Source organism: Rhipicephalus microplus, chromosome 4 (genome assembly GCF_043290135.1).
Source record: "Rhipicephalus microplus isolate Deutch F79 chromosome 4, USDA_Rmic, whole genome shotgun sequence".
Classification (NCBI taxonomy): domain Eukaryota; kingdom Metazoa; phylum Arthropoda; class Arachnida; order Ixodida; family Ixodidae; genus Rhipicephalus; species Rhipicephalus microplus.
Window position 1 is genome coordinate 35,183,886 of NC_134703.1, and position 22,808 is coordinate 35,206,693.

The window sequence follows — 22,808 nt, forward strand, 5'->3', positions numbered from 1 at the left end:
ACATCATATATGTTACATGGCGTCCCGACCTACGTCATACCAGCGGAAATGTCGCGAGGTGCTTTCAGCTCAGATGAGGGCCCCACTTTCTTTGACGCCTAATTAGGGCAACGTTCACCTCTGACGATCGGCCAGTAGTGCAAACTTACGCCGAACAATCCAAATGCACAAACAACTCTACTTTGTTTAGCTTCGGTGCCTTGGGTTCGTCGGGAAGAGCTACAGCTACTTTCATTGTCGTGGTATGAATGATGAAACAGTGATCAATCGTCACTCCTATAAGTTTCTTTAATCAGCTTGAGTGCTGCGCCATCTGGTCGCGAATGAAGTCCAAGAAAGGCGCCACTTTTGTAAACACTGTAGGCATGTTGGGCAGCGCGCAGTATACCGAATGGGACACCACTCCGGCTAAGAACCAAGTGCGCTCGTCGAAAGTACATTGCAGAGGTCCTCCAGAGTCACCCTGCGGCAGAGAAGCAGGTAAAAATCTGCGTCAGTCTGATCTCACCACAATGCAATTAAAAAAAAATCACGAGTCATTTCCTCGTTGATTGTGAATGACCAGCGACATAGGCATAGCGCGCGACATAAGATGGCACAAAATTTGGATGGAAGACAACAGTAATAACTTTCATAATTATCATGGAAAGTACAGAAAGGTGCTGTGCGAGGGCACGGACACGCGGTAGCACAGTGACCTATAACTAATCAGTAACGCCACCTGCGGCGCCCTTATGGCCGCTCAACTCCAGGCCCAAGTGAAGATACTGACGCTCTTCTCTTACTCCCGCCTCGGGTGAGGACGGCACGCTGTATCATGCTCAAATAAATCGAATTATTTCCTTCTTACAATGTCTCAGCTTTCGCGTTTAACTTGTAGTAACTGCTGGTCATTAGAAGTAAGTGACTGCATTAAAAAAAAAGGCAAACGCGCGTGAAGAGAACGTTCTTCAAAGAGGACAGCACCCAATCTTCTTATGTGATTTTTAAAAGAGAAAAGAAGGTAAAAGTAAGCCCCGTAACTGTCTGTATCACGGTGCGACACCTCATCAGTAGCTCACGAGGGATGGAGGTAAGGATGGATTAAAAGGATAGGATTAAAGGTATAGAGATAGAGAGAGGGGAAGGAGAGAGCGTGGCACAGGGACAGTAACACCCAGAAGCAAGGAGAAGATAGGAAAGATGGACACGGTCGCAACAGTTCGAGTACGGGGCACCACTCAGCGAGAGCTCTTGTCGGCGGCAGGAGATGGCGTATAGGGCGAGCTAGTCAGCCAGAGCTGCGCTGGCGTCGGAGATCGCGGGGACACAACCGGTTGGCACGAAATCCAGCGAGTGAGTCGCAACCAATATTTCAATTTGACTGAATATCTTGGTGGCATACATTTTGTTCAGTGTCCCTTTAAAAGGAGGCATACTAGCAATATCCGCTTAAAGATGGCACGTAAAGGGATATGGAACACCGAACGGCACCGGCAGCGAACACCCGCAGTGCAGGCTGTGCTCGTCCTGCACAAATACAACCAAGTGTTTGAAAAATACGTAAGATATACTGAATTTAATCGGAGTAATTGCGTTCTTCCGTGTAGAATTTCGATGTTTTCTTAGAAGCGTATCTCTTTGGGCTAGTTGGTATGACATGACGATTGTTATAACGCGAGATCACGACAACGACTAAGGGACAAGAAAAAAAGACGAGCGCTAACTTTCAACTCTCGTCTTTCAGCGTTCATCCTCTTTTTGTCCCTCTGTCGTCGTTCTGATAACGCGCTGTAACAATCCTCGATATTTTCGTCGGTTTTTTTTTTTCATTTTCGTTCAGTGTCCCTGCAGAGAGAAGAGTTGAAGAAACCTGTACTAATGCTATACATGCGCAGTGATCGGGTAATTGAATTGCAACGGATTTTTTTTTAAAGATGTATACTCACGCTGCAGGATGACTTTTTACCCTCCACGTAGCCGGCACAGAACATGGAGGAAGTTATTTTATTGTAGTTCCTGTAGGATCTCGCGCACTTGTCGTGCGGCCACACGGGCAGCATTACTTCCATCAGCACGTCCGAGTGGCGACCCTCTGAGAAACGTCAAAACAATGTGCTCAGCGATCAACGTTTATAGGTACCGCAAATACGATTGTAAGATGTATTCGCCAGCTTAGTGAGTTGCCTGACTGAGGAGAGGAAAACCATGCACAACACTAGCGTAGCCATTGATAATTAGAGATATATAGCGCTCTCCTGCAGTGACATTTCACTAGATGCACACGAGAATATTTTTTTTTTTCGTCAACGCTGTCTACAATTGTTTCGCAAGGATTACTAGCTATTATGCATTTTCCATTCCCACCTCAGCTGTTGAAGAGATAAGTTGAAGTCGGATGTGAAGCTGTCTGGTCTGGAAAAGACATGAAGGTAATTGAGATACAAAACTTCCGGAGCCCTCCACTACGGCGTCTCTCATAATCAAATGGTGGTTTTGGGACGTTAAACCCCACAAATCAATCAATCAATGTAATTGAAATAAAAACACTGGCTACAGAAAAAACTAGTGTAGAAGAAAGACGTTTTGATTCCCGCACGGGAGCCTGATTTTGTTAACAAGAATATTGTAAAGAAGGCTGTGGTGCAAGGGCCAAACCTTGTTTTTGTGTTACTTTTATTCGTGGTCACTGTTTTTTTTTTTTAATTCTCCCTCTCATCCAAGCTATTGTCTGCCATTCGGGGACAATACAACGTTATCTCCTAGTCTAAAACTGCAAGCCTTATTTTTGTTAACATTATCTTGTAAGTGCATAGCGCTTGCCACATAATCATCAGCACTTGGTCATCAGGACTTGTGCATACTTTTGGTTATGTGGTTGTTTTCTGGTTTGTGCCAACGTAAACGCACGGGGCAATTCTTAGTATGATTTACCCGCTAAGCCTGTCTTCTTACAGTATAACAGTGTTCCTGTAAACACCTTATTTGACTACAGATATGCGGGTTCTTATAAAATAAAAACGAGAAAATTTTCGCAATTATTTTTTTAATTGCTGTTGATTATTTTGCCACCTATCATATGACACCAGGGTACGATGCAGTTTCGTATTAACCTACTGTAACACTAACTGTAGGTTTTCTTTGTTTAGTTATATTGTGACAAATTTCTTGAGTACCTCATCTCATGACCATTTCAATGGTGTTTTTTGTTTCATCTGCAAAGGCACATTCTGCAATCTTTACTGCCGTAATATCAAGTGTTGCCATGCTTCCATATATTGTGTCAATCTGTGCTATCCTTTCACACTCACACTACTGTAGCCAGTTGCAACATATATGCCTTTATTGTCAATTTTATCTTGTAAGTGCATAGCACTTGCCACATAATCATAAGCTTTTGGTCATCAGGACTTGTACATACTTTCGGTTAGATGGTGTTTTCTGTTTTGTGTCTACTAGCTGCTGACATGAAGGATACTGAAACCCATCAAGCTGTGTATATAGTTCGCGGTATATGTTCTCGCCTTTGCCAGTATGTGTACCAAGTGAACTTATTTATTTATTTATTTATTTATTTATTTATTTATTTATTTATTTATTTATTTATTTATTTATTTATTTATTTATTTATTTATTGAATGCATGGCGCCTCCCTCTATCCAATGAACCCCTCCACGCCTCCACGATCTTGTAGACTAGAATGTCACGGTCAAACTACTGCCAAAAGCACTTATGCCACCACTGCTCCGTTGTCGGCCCTGCTACGTCACAATATCAATCTCGGAGGTGGCAGCGCGAATTGCACTAAAAATATGCGGACCACTAAAAGTCGACTTCCTTTAAAACTGAACATTTTTTGGCACAAAATATGTACTACGTGGATTTCAAAATACTGTCTCGAAAATCCGCATCGGCTTAATCTTTGGCTTCAGTGTCCCTTTAAATCACGTATACAAGCGAATCGATGCGAGAATGCTGACGGTGTCTCGTTCCAAACTGCCGGAGTATACGACAACCAGCGTGGAATTTGGAAGACCTACACATTACGACGGTGGTAGCACATTTCAAGCCAACTGGTGCCAGCGACTCCGGAATCAAAGGCTCTTTGTTCGGGGCTTGCGTAATGTTCGGGGCTTGCCCACGGAACTGCGTCATCGCTGGACTGAAAACTGCAAGACTCCCGGCAACGCTAAACAACAAGTGAAGAAAAGCACAGGAAAAGGACTACTGCTGACTGTCATCTCGTCATCCTTCTTTATCCGTGTCCCGGCCTTTGCTGCATATGCACGAAGAGCGTAAGTACTCTGACCGCCATCTTCAAGGTAAGCCGCAGTGAATATGTAAAAGCCCAGCGCAGCAAGCAGTTTTGCTGGTGTAAGCGCCGCTTTCACGAACAAGCCCGCCGCTGCATCTGTTCGGGCACGTGAAAACTAACGACTTTGTCAAATTATATAATACGTTATAATTTGCTTTTTTTTCAATATTAGGTAGAAATATAGCGTTCAGAGGCTGGCTAAAGAATGACTTCAGTAGAAAATCTGTGTGAATAGCCATGTACTGCTCTGCAGTGAAAGAAGATCATCTTCCTGAGCTTGGTGAGCCATTTGGAATGGTTCTGCAGAAATGCAAACCTGCTTATTCTTCTACGCTTCACCCAATCACCTCATTCGTTCACAAAATATTTGGAAATATTTTTTTAGTTAGTGCCAGTAAAAAACCAGATTGCTTGCCGGCACCTTAAGAAGACTGAAGGGGTAGCTACCAACGAATTGTCTATAGGTTAATACAACCACAATACGGTAATGAACTGAATAAGCTGGCGAAAAAAAAGCTGATTTGATTGATATGTGGGATTGAACGTCCCAAAACCACCATATGATTATGAGAGACGCCGTAGTGGAGGGCTCCCGAAATTTCGACCACGTGGGTTTCTTTAACGTGCACCCAAACCTGAGCACACGGGCCTACAACATTTCCTCCTTCATCGAAAATGCAGCCGCCGCAGCCGGAGGTGAAAAAATTGACATAGAGATTTGTAAAAGAAAGTAACTATGAACAACATTCTGGAAAGAGAACGTGTACGCATTATCTTAAATATAAAAACAGTTCGCTTTATTTTTAATTGTATAATGGTACGCGGTGAGGTCACATAAAAAAGAACGAGAAAAAAATGTACTGTTTTCACAATGATGAGTACCGCGAAGCTGTGCATTTCTATCGGACATTGCCTAAAAAATTTAGCCACGCGTTGGAACTCACTGAACTGCGTCTCTCCCCAGCCGGTGGCCATGCAGCGAGCCTTTGAGAAGTCCATACTGTTGCCATCGGGAAGGCAGACAGTCTGCAGATTAGCGTTTTTTCCTTCCAGGTCCACTGGCTGCGCCAACCGCACCAATGCGATGTCGTTTCGGAACGTCTGAATGTCAAACTTGCCGTGCGTGATCATCTGCGCATGGTCATTTTGACGGACAGCGCATTACTTCGCACGAAAGATACAATACGCGTGTGTGTGCGTATTTATGTCCCATAAACATTCTTCACCATCACCAGATAAGAAATTTAGCGGAGTTATCTATCAGCGCAAGATAAGCCTTCATATTAGCCGCATACCCATATGCGCAGAGCCACGAAAGCCCTCTTGTATACTTCTTAAGGACCACCAGACTTCACGACCGCTTGTGAAAGAACAGTGTGAGACCGTGCTGTGCAGTCTCGAGCTGACTATTCATCCTTCTTTTTCTTACTCCTCTTCTTTTCTATCTTTTTCGTTTCTGTTATTCTCCCTTTCCCCCACCTCAAGTGTATGGTAACCAACCAAGCCAAGCTTGGTTAACCTCCCTGCCTTTCTTCTCTATTTATCTTTCTCTCTCTCTCTCTCTCTTTTATGCTAGCGTGAGACTGTTTTACGTTGATGTACATCAAGACTTCGCTGACATCGTTTTCGGCAAGGAAGTGACGTCGTTAAAATGCGCACGCACATATAACACACACACACGCAAGAAAGAAACTGTCAGTTTTGTTTACTTGGATGACCTGGCAGTTGAACCTATGGCATTTAGGTTCGCTACTAAAGGCATCGGGCGCTCCGCCCACTATACCCTAACAACACTCATGCCTCTTCGGAAAGCGATTTATATTTCTCGCACCTCCTCTCAGTCGCGATGATATGTTTGGTGGCGGTTGATATGTCACTGCGTAAAATCGGTGAAATGAAATACGGCATCACAACGATAACCATGGAGCCCCGGCAGAGAGCTTTTCAAAATCGTTTCAGTGAATCGGAGGTTTTCTCAGCAGCGAGAGACATGATGGTGGGTTGTGGAACGCCTTCCTGCGTTCAAAGCTCAAGCTATAGCTCAGCCTCTCAAGTTTCTGAAGTGTTGGGCTGTATATATGCATATAGGCGCAGCGTAGGTCCCCACAGAGGAGAGCTCACCTTAACGCTTCTCTCCTCAGCTAAACTACTTTTACAGTGGAGTGCGGTGGAAGCACTGATGATTAAGATAGTCACGACGATGATCGTATTTGGTACGGGTTGCGTATGCAACTATTGGTTAAAAAGCTTCGCTATTATATGAAGGCCGACGTTTAGGATGAACACAGTCGCCGACAGCGCTCTAACGCCCATAACATCCTGGTGTCGAATAATCTGCCAAACGGAAAAGCGAGTCGGCATTTATACATGTGTCATAGGAGATCTAAGCGTTATTGCTGGTGGCGGTAGAAGTTTTACAACAAACTCTAATGTTCTCTTTCTGCACGTAGTATTATCGGAAGGTTCTAAAATAATCCGGAAGGTTCCTATTCACTGCGGCGTGCTTTGCACAAAGCATAACACGCGGCACTGCAACGTGTATTAATGCACTGTGTGATACCGTCTGTTTGCACAAGGCATGTGTTTACACAAAGCACACGTGTAATTTGCCGATTACATAAAAGTGAAAAAAGAAAAGACCGGACAAGGCAAGTTTGCATGCATGTATTAGCCCCGGCGCATTACCCATTACACACTACCCTTTAGACGCACTAAACACTCTGCGTAGTTATTATGTCTTCACCCAAGTGTGCTGAATACGGCTGTAGCCGATCACTTTGATAAAGTCACTACGGTGATAGACGGCTCGTGTATGCGTGCCGCGTTGCATAACCTAAACGAAAAGTATAGTACTTTCTTTTTATCGACGTGAATGAGACCAAACAAGTTGTCGCACGCATTTGAAGCTTATGATTTTGTACTTTCCAAGTCAAAAGAGAACATGATTGACAGCAGTATAATGAAGTGCAGGTATTTGACTATTTCACTTCATGCAAATTACAGTTAGTTACAGAAATTCACACAAAACAGCCCATTACTTCGTTTACTTTCTTGAAGAGTAATATTGAGTGCCTTAAAATTGTGGTATGTGAATTTGACGCACAAGTAGACAGTGCACCATTAATTCACGACTGAACGCAATACGGCCAGGCGAACGTGTAGCAATGCGAATACACAGTATGGTCGTTTCGTCAATTCTCGAATCCGTGGCCGAAGTGAAACGTGATGCGTTCACTTAAGGTGGGCACGGGCTTCGGGTAGTGTGACAGCCTGAGCCCGGCGTGGGCTTTGTTTTTTATTAGACCTGGCTCAGGCCTGGTGCGAAGCCCAAGTCGTTTTTGTAACGGTACCTGTGTGTAGAAATATGCACCGTTACCGACCTACACATATCGGAAAGCCTAGCTCCAACCAGAGAAGAGCAAAGTTATTCGCCTAGTGTCGATCGGGGTAATCTTTGGTCTGTAATACGCCCCTTCAATTTTCTGTCTTTGTCACTGGTGGCGTTCGAATACTTGCGCCTTGAGAAGTATGATGCAATTTTGTCACTAACTATTATTACATCGTCATACGCTGCTGTGATTTGCTTTAACACAAATTAGCTCTTTAGTTAATCCTGTTGGAGAGAATAAATGACTCACCATGTCCCCTTTGGCGTGGACCTCCCCTGGCTCCATGACACTTTTGTTGAAGTCTCCGAGGCGGAAGATGTACCTCGATATGTTCCTTCGGCTATATGAACCAGAAAAGCGATTTACCAGCCTTAAGGTGCGAATTGCGAACAACAAAATATAAACTTAGGCCTGAAATGCACTTCATGCGATACAGGTGATTACGACCGGAATTGACTATTATAACACTGCACGGCACATTTTTGGTACTTCGCGCATTTGTGAAACATGTGCAATCAATCCCAAACATGCTAAGGCAGTTAAGCTTTAGTGGTTATTTGAAATTTCTTCATCTCATCGGTATCCCGGCAGACCCAAGTAGGTTCTCGCTTCATTTAAGCAACTATAGTACAGAGTGGTTTATGCTAAGCTGCAATATATATATATATATATATATATATATATATATATATATATATATATATATATATATATATATATATATATATATATATATATATATATATATATATATATATATATATATATATATATATATATATATATATATATATATATATATATATATATATATAATAGTACACAGTACTAGGCTGGGGTGTCAGCCATCTTCTTTATTTTTAACCTCTTCTTTCTCCTCGTCTCCCCCCAACCCTGCCTCACGTCCACGTACACTCCCCCTCTTTGAAGACTCATCCCTCCTGGGGTGATACTTGAAAACGTTTTCAATGGTCGCAAACTCCAGCACACCATCATTGTTGGTGTAACCGACCCTTTTGAGAACGCCATGTTGCACTGCGATCTGCACCACGCGATAAGGTCCCATGTACACCTGCTTTGTGCCGGGAAGGCCTTTTCTGACAAGCACCAGATCGTTCAGTTGTATCTGAGGTATCCGCGTGTTGTGGCGACGGTCAAAGTTCCTCTTCATACTTTCCCTGTATCGCTGGTAGGCTTCCGAAGGTTTTCGTTTTTCGCACAATTGCAGGCGGTCTGCAATGCAAAGTTCTTGATCAGCAGGAAGCACTGGTACCTTTCCGAAAGCTGCAAAGTATGGACTACAGCCGATGCTCGCAGTGTGCGACCGATTGTGATGAGCGACAGCTGCCTCCAAGCAGCACTTCCATCCACCCTGAAAACCTGGATACATTGAAATGAACTGCTTCAAATCCCGAATGATTCTTTCAGCCATGCCATTTGCTGCAGGATGGTACGGAGCGCAGCGTCGCAATACAACTCCTCGTTTCTTCGCCCAATCTTGCAAACGCTGACTGAGAAACGCTGGCCCATTGTCTGATATTACTATTTTCGTATTCTTGAACATCTCCCGACTCAAAAGAGCGATCACACTATTTGCGTCTTCCCTTCCCGGCCGTGCAGCCACTATTCCTGTGCATTGGTCTATTGCCACTAGGAAAGACTGCGTTCTTCTTACTCCTGCAGCCTTCTTCCTGAGCTCTGCGAAATCCAGATGAATGACTTCAAATGGTACGTCGGAATGTTGAGACAAAACCATCTCGTCTGTTCTCTGAAGGTACTTGGCTTTGTAAACTTGACATTGATGACAAGACTGAGCGTACCTTTGAACGTCCTGTTTCATGTGTTTCCACTGGAAACGCTGACGAATCTTCTGATATGTCCTCCAAAAGCCGTCATGTCCACCTGAGTGCGGGGAGTCGTGATAGAGCTCTAAAATTTGAGGCACCATTGTTTCTGGGACAGTGAACTTCCCGTTATGGAACTTAAGTTCTTCAGTTCCCTCCCACAACAATGTTGCGTTGACAAAGGATACGGGTGTTGCAGTAGGTCTCCAGCTTGCAAGCGGGCGTCGTTCCCCAGCTCGTGTGGCCCCGGTATTCCTTGCAGCAGGTGTCATGGGTGGACGTTGGGTTCCTAGGTCCTGGAGGTAGAGGTTTCGCATTCCCTGCAGAAGTTCTTCGACCGTCTTGGGTCCTCGTATTTGTATTTGCTTCTGGAGGTCCGGACTTAAACCATGAATGATAAGCGGAACCACAGACGTCTCAGGCAAAGATGAGTCCGCCAGCTGTAGCAAGCGCCTTTTCTCATAGAAATAGCTGAGTGCAGATCCAGACCTGTATTTGAACGTGATTGCTTTGTCCCATAGCAACACCTTGTTCTCGCTGAAGGAGCTCAGAAAGCTTGCTTTCCACTCTGTCCATGGTTTGTTGCTGTGAGCGTTGAGACGCATTTCGTACCAACTCTTTGCTATGCCCGATAGGAATAGTCGCATGTTTTTCACTTTATCTTCGTCGCTGTGCCAGTAGTTTTCATTGCATGCATATTCGTAAAACGTGAGCCAGGACTCGGGACTACTAGACTCTCCGTCAAACATGTCTGGCTTCACTTGTTCGCGACTCGGTCTGCTTAATCTTTCCGTCGCGTTTACAAGCAAGCGCAATAAATCATTTTGCTGCCTATTCTGTTCTTGGTGCAGTTCAAGAAACTTGTTGATTAGCTCAATGGAACTGTCAGGCGAAGCAGCGGTAGCAGGCTTCGCGTCGTTTTTTACTGGAGTCAGCACGTAATTCTCATAATCCTGAAGTTTCATGTTGATCCTCACCGTTCTTTTAGCAAGTAAATGGTCTGGAGCTATCTTCATTTTAGTGCTTATATAGGAAACAAATGCGTCAGTGCTCACTGCTTCCGGAAGAGCTAGTTCCTCTTCATCTTGAGGCGTTGCGGTCAAGATCCGGATGCCACCGCGTTGATTTGCTCCAATGGTGAAGTACACCCACATCTTGAATGTCCGCACAGAAAGTATACGCGGCTGCGCCAATTTGTAATAGTACACAGTACTAGGCTGGGGTGTCAGCCATCTTCTTCATTTTTAACCTCTTCTTCCTCCTCGTCTCCCCCCAACCCTGCCTCACGTCCACGTACAATATATATATATATATATATATATATATATATATATATATATATATATATATATATATATATATATATATATATATATATATATATATATATATATATATATATATATATATATATATATACGTGTGTGTGTGTTTGCTACAGCGACGTGCCGTCTGAGACTGTGGTATCGCCCATTGTTCCCCAAATGAGCTGTCTCTTGAGTTTGCAATCGCTACGCCTCAGCCTACCATACGTGCTCACTTCAAATAAGTTTCCTCGGCGTTTCGGTGTCTGGAGAAACAGTGCGACGCCATGTTTTGCCCACGAATATAGCGTTTCACTGCTCACGGAATCGGCGGCGGTGACTGGTCATCAAACACTTGTCACTCGACGGCTGCTCCGCCCACGAAGGTGCAACAGTAGTTCCGGCGCTTTCAGTGCCTTTGAAACTGAGGGGTGCAGGGGGGTGGTACATGACGCGACCTCGGAAGATGCGTAGGCGTCTTCTTCTGGCCGGCAGCTTTCCTTTGTTAGTCGGCCAGTGGTTTCTTTCCTTCGTTCGGAATCCCGGCCTTGGCGAGTACACGCCCTTGAGCAGTCAGTCGAGAGTCATCGGGGGAAAACGGACTCGGATACTGTGGAAGGATGCGATTTTACCGCCATGCCATAGTGAGAAAACAGCGGCCCTTTTATCGTTCTGACGTGATTGTTTTGACACTTAACGATCCACCCGCATACGAGTACCGATGTGTTCTGACAACCATTAGACATTTCGCCTGATATTTGTGCTCACGTACCGTTCATTAAACCGTTTATTAAGGGTTGTGTTCTGTACATGCTTCGTCCCATCAACCGCACTGTTTCACCCCAATGTTTCTTTTGAATTTTCGGTAAACTAACAACTGGTATATGTGAAACCAATATTTAGCCGATGTTTGCCGACTTTGGGTCCAACGCCGGTATGCTGGTTGGATATATTATATATATGTAGAAGTCAGTAGAATTTTTAAAACTGAATGTACTCTGTCTTGACGGCATTCGCTTTGACTGGCGCCTTTTGTTGTACATACTGGTTCCTGTGTAGAATTGTAAAATATTTGGGAGGAATCTACAGAGCTTGTAGGCTTCGCCGTGTCGAAATTGTAGCAGATACTACTACTACAACAACAACAACAACAACTAATAATAATAATAATAATAATAGCAATAATAATAATAATAATAATAATAATAATAATAATAATAATAATAATAATAATAATAATAAGATAATGCTGAGGTATTACTAATCAAACTTTCGATATGATTATGAGGCACACCTTTGCGGCGGGCTCCGGGCAATTTGAATATGAGGCATTTTTTAATGTGTATTTACATCACACAAACGCGTCTAGCCTTTCGCTGTCATCAAAATACAACCACCGCAACCGATATCGGAGCCGTGTCCTTCGCGTTAACAGCAGAGCACCGTAACAGCCACACCACCGTGGCGTACAAATATTGTTGCTGTAATCAGCATGGGTACTTAGGTGTCATTTAAAGTTTTCACTTAATGACCTCACGTTTTTAATGTGGTCTGTCGTTCCACGCTCCTTTCCTACAGCTACTTGCTCTGTTGCCGTACCTCTCTATGCAAGGTTTTAGCGTTTACTGCAATACCATGGCAAGCAAAAATGAAATATTACGCTGGCTTTTCTACAGTTTCAATTCCTTACGCCGTTTTTTATAGTATGGATAAAAAGAGATATGCTGACCAATGCTGTCCGAGAGTTTCACTCACCATGCTTTGATCAATATACTTTTATTTAGAACGAGAGTAATTAACGTAATAAACCCGAGCAATCTTCATTAAAACGTGCAGAATTGTTGAATTATTACGAATGTACTAATACGTAAAGGTGCACTTTCATACCCGACGCCTCATTCACGACGGTGTCTGAATGACAAAACGTTAATCCTGCGCCTTACTGTTGGAAGCAGTGTGCCGCTGTGAGCACCCATCTGTCGGCGATAAGTGCTCCACCGCAGAGGTGAATGGTGCGGAAGCCACTGCGGTACTTGATGCCCACCTGCCAGGGATAGTCACCCGGTTTGGAGGCGCGGCCTCCCACGATGCGGCCCAGAGGTCGCATCGGGCGCACGCCGCACTCCGGTGCTGCATAATGACGTGTACCTTTAACAGCAATCATTTGACAATGCGGAGGCAGTTTCGTCCCGTCACACAAAAAGCAAAAAAGAAACACACGTCCAGCATTCAAGAATCAGTGATGAGTACGAAGCTTTTAAGTGCGCAGAACCTTTAGGGCCCGGCTTGTCACCCGTTCATAATGCTCAAGGGTGGGGGGGGGGGGGGGGGGGTCACGCTACGCTTACAGTAAAGAGGTACGAAGCTCGCGAGACGTCGATCAATTGTTTTTCTTTCATCGTTGGGGCTTCTTGAAGTGATACTTCAACTGGCGTTTCCTCTTACTGAAGGATGTACTCGTAAAGGCTGTCGCCCTTCACGCGTAAGTTCAGCTGAAGTAGCTAAAGCCTCTCACCGTCATGGCCACTGCAACCTTTCTGCGTCCTAGCGAAAGTTTCCGGAGCGTGCGCACGTTTTGGGGAGGGCCTTGGATTACATAAAAATTTCTAACTTAATGACATAAAACATATCCTGAAAATTTAGCTGTACCGACAGTGACGGTGAGAGACTCGAGACAATAGTCGGGACAGTCCCGCAAGCTAGATCCGGAATGTTCGGTAAACCTATTCTCCTATGGATAGTCCACGTTTTAAAGAGCTCGTGTCGCAGAAAACCCGCCGCCAGCGTCGGCCCCGTTGGTTGTGAGCGAAAAATCGTCTGTGCGTCTGTGACCGAAAAATTAAGTTACCGAGATAGCCGCCGGAGGCCGCTACTTGTCCACGCTAGCGCGCGCGATCACACTAAAGAAATGGCAGCATATCCACGGAGTGAATGATGAAGAGTGGGGCGAAGAATTCGTCCGTCCATTCGTTCTTGCTTCCGTCCGTCCATGCGTCCGTCAGTGTGACCGTCCATGCGTCCATCAGCCCGTCCGTGCGTGCGTCTGTTCGTGCGTCCATCCCTGCGTTCGTCCATGCAGCCGCCCCTGCGTCCGTTCATGCGTCCATCCATGCATCTGTCTATGTGTCCGTTCGTCCATCTATTCAACACTCCAAGTACCACCATCTCGCATCTTTTCATCATATACTCCCCATATAGAAGCACCGCCATCCAGCGGACATTCCAAGGACTAAACGAGAGGTGGCACACGCACACTTTCTTACGGCTTGCGCTTCGGGTCCACTTTCCACCTTTAACCACCTCGAGTTCATGGTATATACTAGTTCACTGTATTCATGGCACTGCGGCCGAACGCTCGCTAAACCTTTCGAAAACCAAGGAGGTTACGCCCAGCGAGTATGATGTAGCAAACTTTTTCAGTCAGATAGTGCTCAATGTACATGCCAATGGCTGTTAATGGGAAATGAGAGGCGGAGAATTCGGCTTTTACTTTCTTACGGCTTGCGCTTCGTATCTACTTCCCATTTTTAACCACCTCGAGTTCATTCATGGTATATACAAATTCATTGTATTCATGGCACTGCGGCTCAACGCTCTCTAAACCTTTCTAAAGCTAAGGAGGTTACACCCAGCGAGTATAACGTAGCAACCCTTTCTCGTCAGATAGTGCTCAATGTACATGCCAATGGCCGCTATTGGTGACCGCAGCCTGCGCGTTAACTAAAAGCCGAATGCTCCTGTCTCTCATTCCCCATTAGCAGCCATTGACATGTACATTGAGCACTATTTTTTATTAGATGCGGAGCATCTTATAATCGCGCCTTGTAGTGCGCCGTCCGCGCCGTCCGCACCGCTTCTCGAACATTCGACAGCTGACGCGCGCGCATGCGCCGTCGCGCCGTCGCCCACTCTTCCACCATCTGTGCATCCCTTCCTCCTCTACACACCGCGCTCGCTTCACTCCTCCACCATCTGTGCACCCTTCCTCCTCTACACACCGCGTTCGACATCTACAATTCTCCTGATTCTCCAGTGGACGCGCATGTGGCGTCGCGCTTCGAGAACATTCAACAGCTGACAGTGCATGCGCCGTCGTGCTGTATATATACTCAAGGTCGGCGCTCGCTCGCTCAGTTGCCGCTCGTCGGTTGGTTTGTACGGTTCGTCGACGTCCAAGGTCGCGGTGAAATGAATTCCAACGAATCCACAAACACAATGATCGACGTCCCTTCGACCAGCGCCGCCCTTTCGCATACGTGTGTACGTGTTCACTCATTTAACACCCCCTCCTACAACCACGTTAACCAATTTAGCCATCGACCCAAGTAAGTCGCACTTTAACACCCCGTTAACCAATTATATGGTCCGCATCCTCCTCAGTGTTCCCCCGAGGGAAGCTGCGGGCAATTTTTTGTTCAACAACGCACAGAAGAAGTCTCTCACCGGCACCACCTTGGTGGTCAAAATGTTATACTTCTCACGTACTACAGGGGAAGAACGGGTGCCTCTATATAAAAAGCTTCGCCCCTAAAGAAGCCACGCATTCGAATAAAAAAAAAAAGGTGCTCACGAGGCTCGGTAGTTTCTGTGCCCTGCCACCCCTACCTGCTTAGCTTCCAGCGCTTTCGTCGGGATGAGAGAAGAGATAATGCAATTGCAGCATGCGACAAACATTTGTAACTTCACTCGCACTGGACGGATTCTTAAAATTTTTGCGGCGTTGAATTCGTGAGACAATAAGCTCCTCTAGTGAATTCATACCGTGGTTACTTGAAAAAGTGTTTCGGGGCCCCTTTAACGCATTTTGTTCGACAGGCGTCGTGGCGAAAACGAGCCCATTCGGCGATAGTAGCGCGCGCTGGTCCAATCTACTGTGTGCGTGTTTGTGTGCGCGCGTGTGTATGTCACAAAACATATAAATAAGTATGCCCTTAGCGGTTGAAGAGTGCTCTAAGAGCCGGATTTCGCTATCGCGTTCAACTTTTAAAGGCGAAGCTTAAGGGTCCCCGAATTTTTTTTCTTCCGCTGACCGAATAACTCTCTGATCTTTTTATCGCCGCTGCCGTTAAAGCTAACCACCAAAGAGCGCCCGCTTTTCCTCCACACACGTGCGTCGTCGTACTTACGGACCCTGTCCCCCTCAGCCACCACCACATCTGCCCGTCTGTCAGACAGAAGCCGCGTGCCGGCAGCGAGCCACCGGAGGCGCTCCGCGACATGCCCACTCTTGTCTCGTGACTGTCGCGCCTTTAATTACACTGTATTCAGCGGCGCCGCTGTTTGCCGAGCGGAAACACTGACGCATGCATTCGCCGTGACGTGCATTCTCCGATTGCCCAAATGTGGGCTAAAATGAACGAACAATGCGTAAAATAATGGAATTAACGGGAAAAAAATTAGAAACACGTGCAATAACTGACTTAGGATCGCAAAAAACGGTATGAAAACATGCGCCTGACTTTTGTGCCTCATCACAGAAGGCGCCACCACCTCGTAAAAAGTAGAGTTACTGTATATGCTACCTTTGGGTATATATATATAGCATATACATTAACTAGAGGAACTAGAGTTACTGTATTAACTCTATAGTCAAAAGCATGGTAGCTCCTTCTTCCCACGTGCACTTCGCCGGGGCTGGTCGCTACATTTAGGAGGAAACCCATCTGACAAAACTCGCTGAGACTACACGTATCTTAACTGCCGTAACAAGAGGAAAATCGATAACGACCATTATAAGTAGTACGCGTGTGGGAAGAGCAATCGTGCTTTTGGCGAGATGGTGGCGCCGCCTTTTGCGTGGCATGGGAGTCAGGCGCATGTTTTCAAAGCGTTTTCAGCGATCTTGAGTTGACTATCGCGATTAATTCTAGGTGATACCTGTCAAATACATTGCTTTAGACATAGTTCGTTTATTTCAACCCGGTTTAAAACATTGCTAGCCTTGTGCCAGTCCTGTATTGGCCGCTTGATTTGAAGCCTGATCACTTCACATGAGATCTATGAGTCGAAGACAAAGCCGGGTTACCCACAGGGGCGGCGCCAGGGGGGGGGGGGCAAGGGGGGGCTGGAGCCCCCCCCAAAATTCTCGCCTGCCCCCCCCCCCCTATGCCCACCCAAGTGCCCGGAAGCATATATTGAAAACCTAGTAGGAGCAGAGCTAGCTTGCCCCCCCGGAGGAACTCACTTTTCGTGGTTGCCCCCCCTCAGTAAAAACATCCTGGCGCCACCCCTGGTTACCCACTTGTGCGTTCCCTGTGTGCCAGGTGTTAGTGTGGCATTGGCAGGGGTTCTGCGAAAATTCCACTTACACGCCACCGCGCGTATATATTCCTGCCCTCAAACTGAAATGTGAACTGGTGCACGTGAAGAACCCGCTCACGAAATAAAGGTTCCTGAGCGTTGTTTATCCCCTTCAGCGGCAGCGTGTACAATTGCACGCATCGAATTTAGAGGCATGCCTCGTAATTATTCAAATCGCTTGAAACGTGGTGTGCACATTTGTGCAGGCTTCCCGAGTGGACAAATGGTGCTCATTTAGCTTCTTTGTGCTGCGTAATGCTGCAGAGAATCACTTTGCTGGCAATACTGCCATATTTGATGGCTAGTTGTTCCAGAACCCAAGTCAAGAGTTTTTTTTTTCCTTTTCTTGAAATCATTGCAACCAAAAAACAAACTGTGCTTGCATTTAGGCCTAATACTTCATTATATTTGTGCAAAAACTTACGCTGTCTTAGTTGTTAATAAATAAATACTTAATTAAATAATTTACTGAAACTCTGCAAAACAGAACAGTCCTTCATTTCCTTTTTCGAAATGTAAATCTGACACAGTTGCAGACAGTGGATCATAATTCGCGTCTGAAGGGGCTATAGAATTTTCAGTGTAGTCTGTGACCTTATTTGGATCGGAGAGAGTGGTAAAAATTTCAAAAGACGACTGAAAGATCACATCAAAGACGTCATGCAGGAAAGGGAACTTCGTATCTAAGGCGATTGCAGAACACATAGCTACTTCCAATCGTAACATTGACTGGGTCGAGGTAACCATAATCACAAAAGAAAGAAGCTGGTATTCGCATCAACATCGGGAATTCCTTCTTAATTAGACTTCGAAAAAAATATATATACACTGAAAGGGAATGATGGCATTCTCCATGAAGAGCACGCTGAGTGTATCGGCCGCATACTGAAACGGACATAAGCCCGCTTCACTGGGCCTCTTTTATGTCAACAAAGTTTTCTTATGTAAGCCGCAACATGTTTTTTAGTCTTTTATTGTTTTTCGTATTGGTTGGCCTTGTTTTTTTTTTGTCATTTTCTGATCACACTGAAGACAATCTGAAGTAACAATTGTCAGAGTTGCTGCTTCTTTGTGTTTAAGCAGCGCGCTTCAAGTATATAGAGTAGAATAGAGCAGGCTATTAGTGGCACTCGCCCCGCCGTGGTGGTCTAGTGGCTAATATACTCGGCTGCTGACCCGCTGGTCGCGGGTTCGAATCCCGGCTGCGGCGGCTGCATTTCCGATGGAGGCGGAAATGGTGTAGGCCCGTCTGCTCAAATTTGGGCGCACGTTAAGGAACCCAAGGTGGTCAAAATTTCCGGAGCCCTCCACTACGGCGTCTCTCATAATCATACGGTGGTTTTGGGACGTTAAACCCCACATATCATCATCATTATCATCATTATTTGTGGCACACATCCACGCTAGGGAATCGGCCAGTGTCGACTGTGCACAACCCAATGTTCTGAAACATTTTTTTTTATTTTTGAAAACTGTGGCACGTGGAGCATGGCCTCCGAGAGCACGCGGCGGCAGGTTTCTCTCCGAACGCGTCCCAATCACTGCACTCCCCAGCGAAGAAATGCAATGCGCCTCGTGCGCCCAGCCACCACGAGAGGGCTTGTTTACCGAGGTATCCGGCGGCAATGAGGACCGCGGCACACAGCATTACTCTTGGCATACCAGCGTGCACATTAATATTTTTTCGTGCCCATTGGAACAATTAACGTCCACATCTTCTAGAAGCGCTGAAGGCAAGTAATTTTTTTTTGTTATTGCATTACGTTGGCACAACTCACGAAGGAATTAGCGCGGCAACTGCTGAAATTCTCTGATATAGGTCATTGTAAGGACGTATCGATTTGTCTCGTTAGTATATGGTTTTTTTTTTTTGTTCATGTTACAGTTCGTTTCGTTTTAGCGAGAAATAGCCCTCTTTTAGAAATACAGAGAGGTTATAGCAACCTCCCTTTCTTGAGACATACATATGGGTGAAAACCAGGCTAATTTTCATAACTAAACTATATCGCTATTGTACTGTGACAGACCATTTTACTAATTGATTGCGTACAAATGTTTATGAGCTGTACAACCGAAGAATAGTTGCACTCAAAGAAAAAAAAAACTCTCAAGAGACCTTAGAGTGCCCTGATCTTGTCATTGAAGTAATGTCATAATTATGCCGCCATTTCATTGCAGGCATTGATTAGCTAACCTAGCCCGCACGTCGTTCACAGTCAAAGAGTTGACAGGTTATGGTGGACCTGAATGTCACAAGATCCGTGTACTTATATTTAGAGGCTTGTTAAAGAACCCCAGCCTGTAAAAATTTTCTTAGTCCTCCTCGTAACCATAGCTTTGGTTTCGGAACGTAAAATGCCAACAAATATTGTTATTGCCTCAGTTGTCATTGTCTCATTTTGCATCGTCTGAATTTCACTTATGTTTTCGTGACACAATGGCAATACCAATATCATTTTCTACGTTTACTGTACTCTCGACTGCATCCAAAAGATCACAAATACGATGGATCGGCGTTCTCCAAAACTTAAACTAAGTATTCATTCAGGAAGACAACAGCAACAACAACAACAACAGAAAAGGGGGGACGAATTTCAGTGTTAGCGTCGAATGTTTTATGCCAGGTATACCAAAATTTTAACGCGTGTTGCATTGCAGCAAAACTTGTGTGCGCACTAATATTAAAAAAAAAACCGTGTTGCCTTCTTTCAAAACAACAACAAAAAAAAAAACTGTGCAAACTTTAAGAAACAGCGAATCTGATTAATTCGAGGCTTAACGTAGCCTTCTTAAGCCGATGCCAGGTCTTTTCTTCGCTTAGATAAAGTAGAGTCGAACCACAGTCTGTCGCAGACCATGCAAGAATGTCCGTAGCCCAGTGCCAGAATGAACCTGCAAAGATGGCTGTGGCAGCCCCGGTATACAAGCGTGGCGCTTTCGTCGATGATACCATAGTGCCTAGAATATTATAGGCACTATTCTATACTGGCTCGCGCGGCTATACCGTCAGTGGGCGTGGCGGAGCATTGGGGCGGAGAGTTGAGCAACATATGGTAAACAACGGTGCAGAGCAGGGGCATATGAAGAAAAAGGAGGTGCCACTCCGGGCCCGTGTCCTCCTCACCCAAAAGTTATTTTCGCCTTGCATATATAGCGTGGTTTGACCTCTTGCCTACCCTGCCCCCACTTCAGATCAAGGAGGCCGGTCTCCCCTCACTCCTTCCAAAAAAGCTTCTGCATATAACCCTGATGCATAGCGGTGGTTTTTTTTTTTTTTTTGTAGATCCGACATCTCGAAGATTTAGAGGTCTGCTCATAAAAGCTACAAATTTCGATGTTCATTGTTACTACGTCCAACGTGTAAAGCTTACAATGCATTAATAAATTAGGCAACCATAAATTGCCGAAACACGCCTGCAACCTGTCCGGAGCCTCAGCAACAAAAGCGGCGTTGAGTCTTGACGCATGTCCACTTCCTTCACTTTCCTCACTGTTTTTTTTTTCTTTTTGTTGCTTCTGCGGTACGACGGAAGATATTTGGAAAGGGAAATTGGGGAAGCCTAGCTCAGGCATTTCGAAGTGTTGCGTGCTATGCAAGCACAGCTTTCACCTCAGTACTTCAATTTCGCCGGCTTGGAGGGGCTATATATAGATCCCGTCACAATGCGGCCCGGTGTTTAGTGTGAAAATCACAAAGTAGTGTCGCCAGCCGTATACTTTCATTCTGTACGTTTTCTCCCTTTCCCCCACCCCGCGGGCAGGGTAGCCAACCAAGCTTAACTCGGTTAACTTCCGTGCCTTTCTCCTTCGTTTCTCTCACTCTCGCGGCGAGCATAACGATTTTCGAATTGTGAAACAGCAGCTTACTAATGGACAAGAAAAAAAAAAGTCTTTTCTCTCCCATTTAATGAGACAAGGGCGGGAAGGTGATGTTTACATGGCTACCAGAAGCACGTGTAAAGCCCAAAATTGTGCACTGCTACATGAAGTCGCAGGAGAGCAATATGGGGGTGTGAAGCTGGTCCTGTCACGGAATTATGTTTCGGTAGTCCGCACTTTGTGAAAACTTTTTGCCCATTTGATCGCTTTTGCGTGGCATTGAATCGATCGTACGAAAAAAGGCGAACGAGAAGGCCGGCTTCTTCAGCCGAAATTATGCAAAGCACGCACCTCTTTGGGAACAGATGCCGCACAACGGAAGCAGCAGCAGCAGCTTCACACGCAACGAAAGCATGACCGCGCTTGTTAGCGCAACCCGAGCGTGCCCGTCGCGGCCCCTGCAGGCAGCGAATAATCTCTTCCTGGGGGAATCGTAAAAACATGCTAACAGAGTAAACTCGGCTCTGTGGAGTATGGCGCTAGCAGCGACACCCAATGCTGTGCGCTCAAGTTATTACCACGTTTGGCTAAAATGTTTAGCAAGTTTACAGTGTGTTCTGCGCACAATAGGTGGCGCTTTGTCATTGCGAAAACCGCAGATTGTGTAACATTGAGGAAGGTTTTGTTTTGTTCTTTACCTGATTAAGAACTTTCGCAGCTGTTCCTTCGGGGCTTACATCAGTCGCGGCGCGTATGCAGTCGGCGTCCAGGATAAATCAAATCCCCGCGATCAAGACAGCGTCGTCGATCGCACCTGCGTGGCTCCATAAGCCCCATGTTCCTCATACGTGTGCACCGAAACAAATGTCCCCTGCTTTCTGCCTTTGCGCCGTTGAAAAGCTTAGCAGTTATTAATTGAACAGAGTGCTATGAACCTGTCATAGCACAACGCCCGCTAACGAGGGAACGAGCTTGGCTTTGTTCGACTTTAGACAAAAAGCGCTTCCCGCTTTTCTTTTCTTTTTGTACTGATTGACAGCGCCAGCAGTAAAGGCTAATCAAAAAAGACCATTGCTAAAACAAACAGGCTACCGTGGCGCCTCAGTGAATGCGGCTTTCTGTTTTGAGTAGGGGGGGGGGGGGTACGAATTGTGAACTTTACGGCTGAATAAACTGCGAATGCAAATCGAATAGTGTTTGTATGATTTACGAATAGTTAGGCGGACGTTTTCAAATCAGATCTGGACTGGCAAGTGAACAGTTTTCAAGAGAGCCCCAAAATTATACGCGAATTTCTTTCATTATTTTATTTACAGCTCATTATTTACATCGCAATGAGGCATTTCGTATTAAAAGGTAGGCATGGATCACAACATAACGCATTAGCTATAGATACAATACGCAAGATACTTTAAAGAAAAACAATTGCACGATAGTGATATTGAATTATTCAAAATAAGTAACATCAATACTAAATCTAGGTCAACACTACAACGCATCAGGATTATAAATCTTTCCCCAATGACGTCCCTAATTCGTAATTTGAAATGATTCTTCGCAAGTTTGAACGAAGGAACATTACGATTTTATTTTACCGACAAACAAATACCACAATTTTTTAAAACTGTGGCGAATTTGTATACAGTAGTGTATTTAATTATTTGAATAATTTAATCCCGTAGGGGCTTTTACACGATGTAATTTGCACGTACAATACAGCAAAATATGTCACTGTGAGATGGCACACTTCATAGGGATAGAAATAAGCCCCCAAGCATTCAAGCAATAGTAAATGTATAACTCACGAAAAATTAAAATACAGATTTCGTTCAAGAGAGCTGTCGACGCCACTGAAAAC

At 45.2% G+C, this 22,808-nt stretch overlaps 1 protein-coding gene across 1 annotated transcript; it reads right to left on the reverse strand.

The window, feature by feature from the left end:
- Window positions 1–270: 270 nt before the first annotated feature.
- On the reverse strand, window positions 271–21,373 carry LOC119171374 (anionic trypsin-2). The gene is made up of 6 exons (XM_037422220.2): window positions 21,302–21,373; window positions 12,775–12,961; window positions 7,933–8,023; window positions 5,239–5,425; window positions 1,929–2,074; window positions 271–463 (listed from the first exon to the last, which is right to left on the reverse strand). Exons 1-6 carry the CDS (start codon window positions 21,363–21,365, stop codon window positions 293–295), a joined length of 846 nt encoding a protein of 281 aa, XP_037278117.2. The 5' UTR covers window positions 21,366–21,373; the 3' UTR covers window positions 271–292.
- Between the last annotated feature and the right edge of the window lie 1,435 nt (window positions 21,374–22,808).

Excerpts from the sequence above, each read along its gene's own strand:
- LOC119171374 (XM_037422220.2), bottom strand. The coding sequence starts at position 21,365 with ATGCTTTCGTTGCGTGTGAAGCTGCTGCTGCTGCTTCCGTTGTGCGGC. Across the intron at positions 8,024-12,774 it reads GCGGCACACTGCTTCCAACA|CCGAAGGAACATATCGAGGT; the intron begins GTAAGGCGCAGG and ends TGGTTCATATAG. Across the intron at positions 2,075-5,238 it reads CTGGGGAGAGACGCAGTTCA|AGGGTCGCCACTCGGACGTG; the intron begins GTGAGTTCCAAC and ends GACGTTTCTCAG.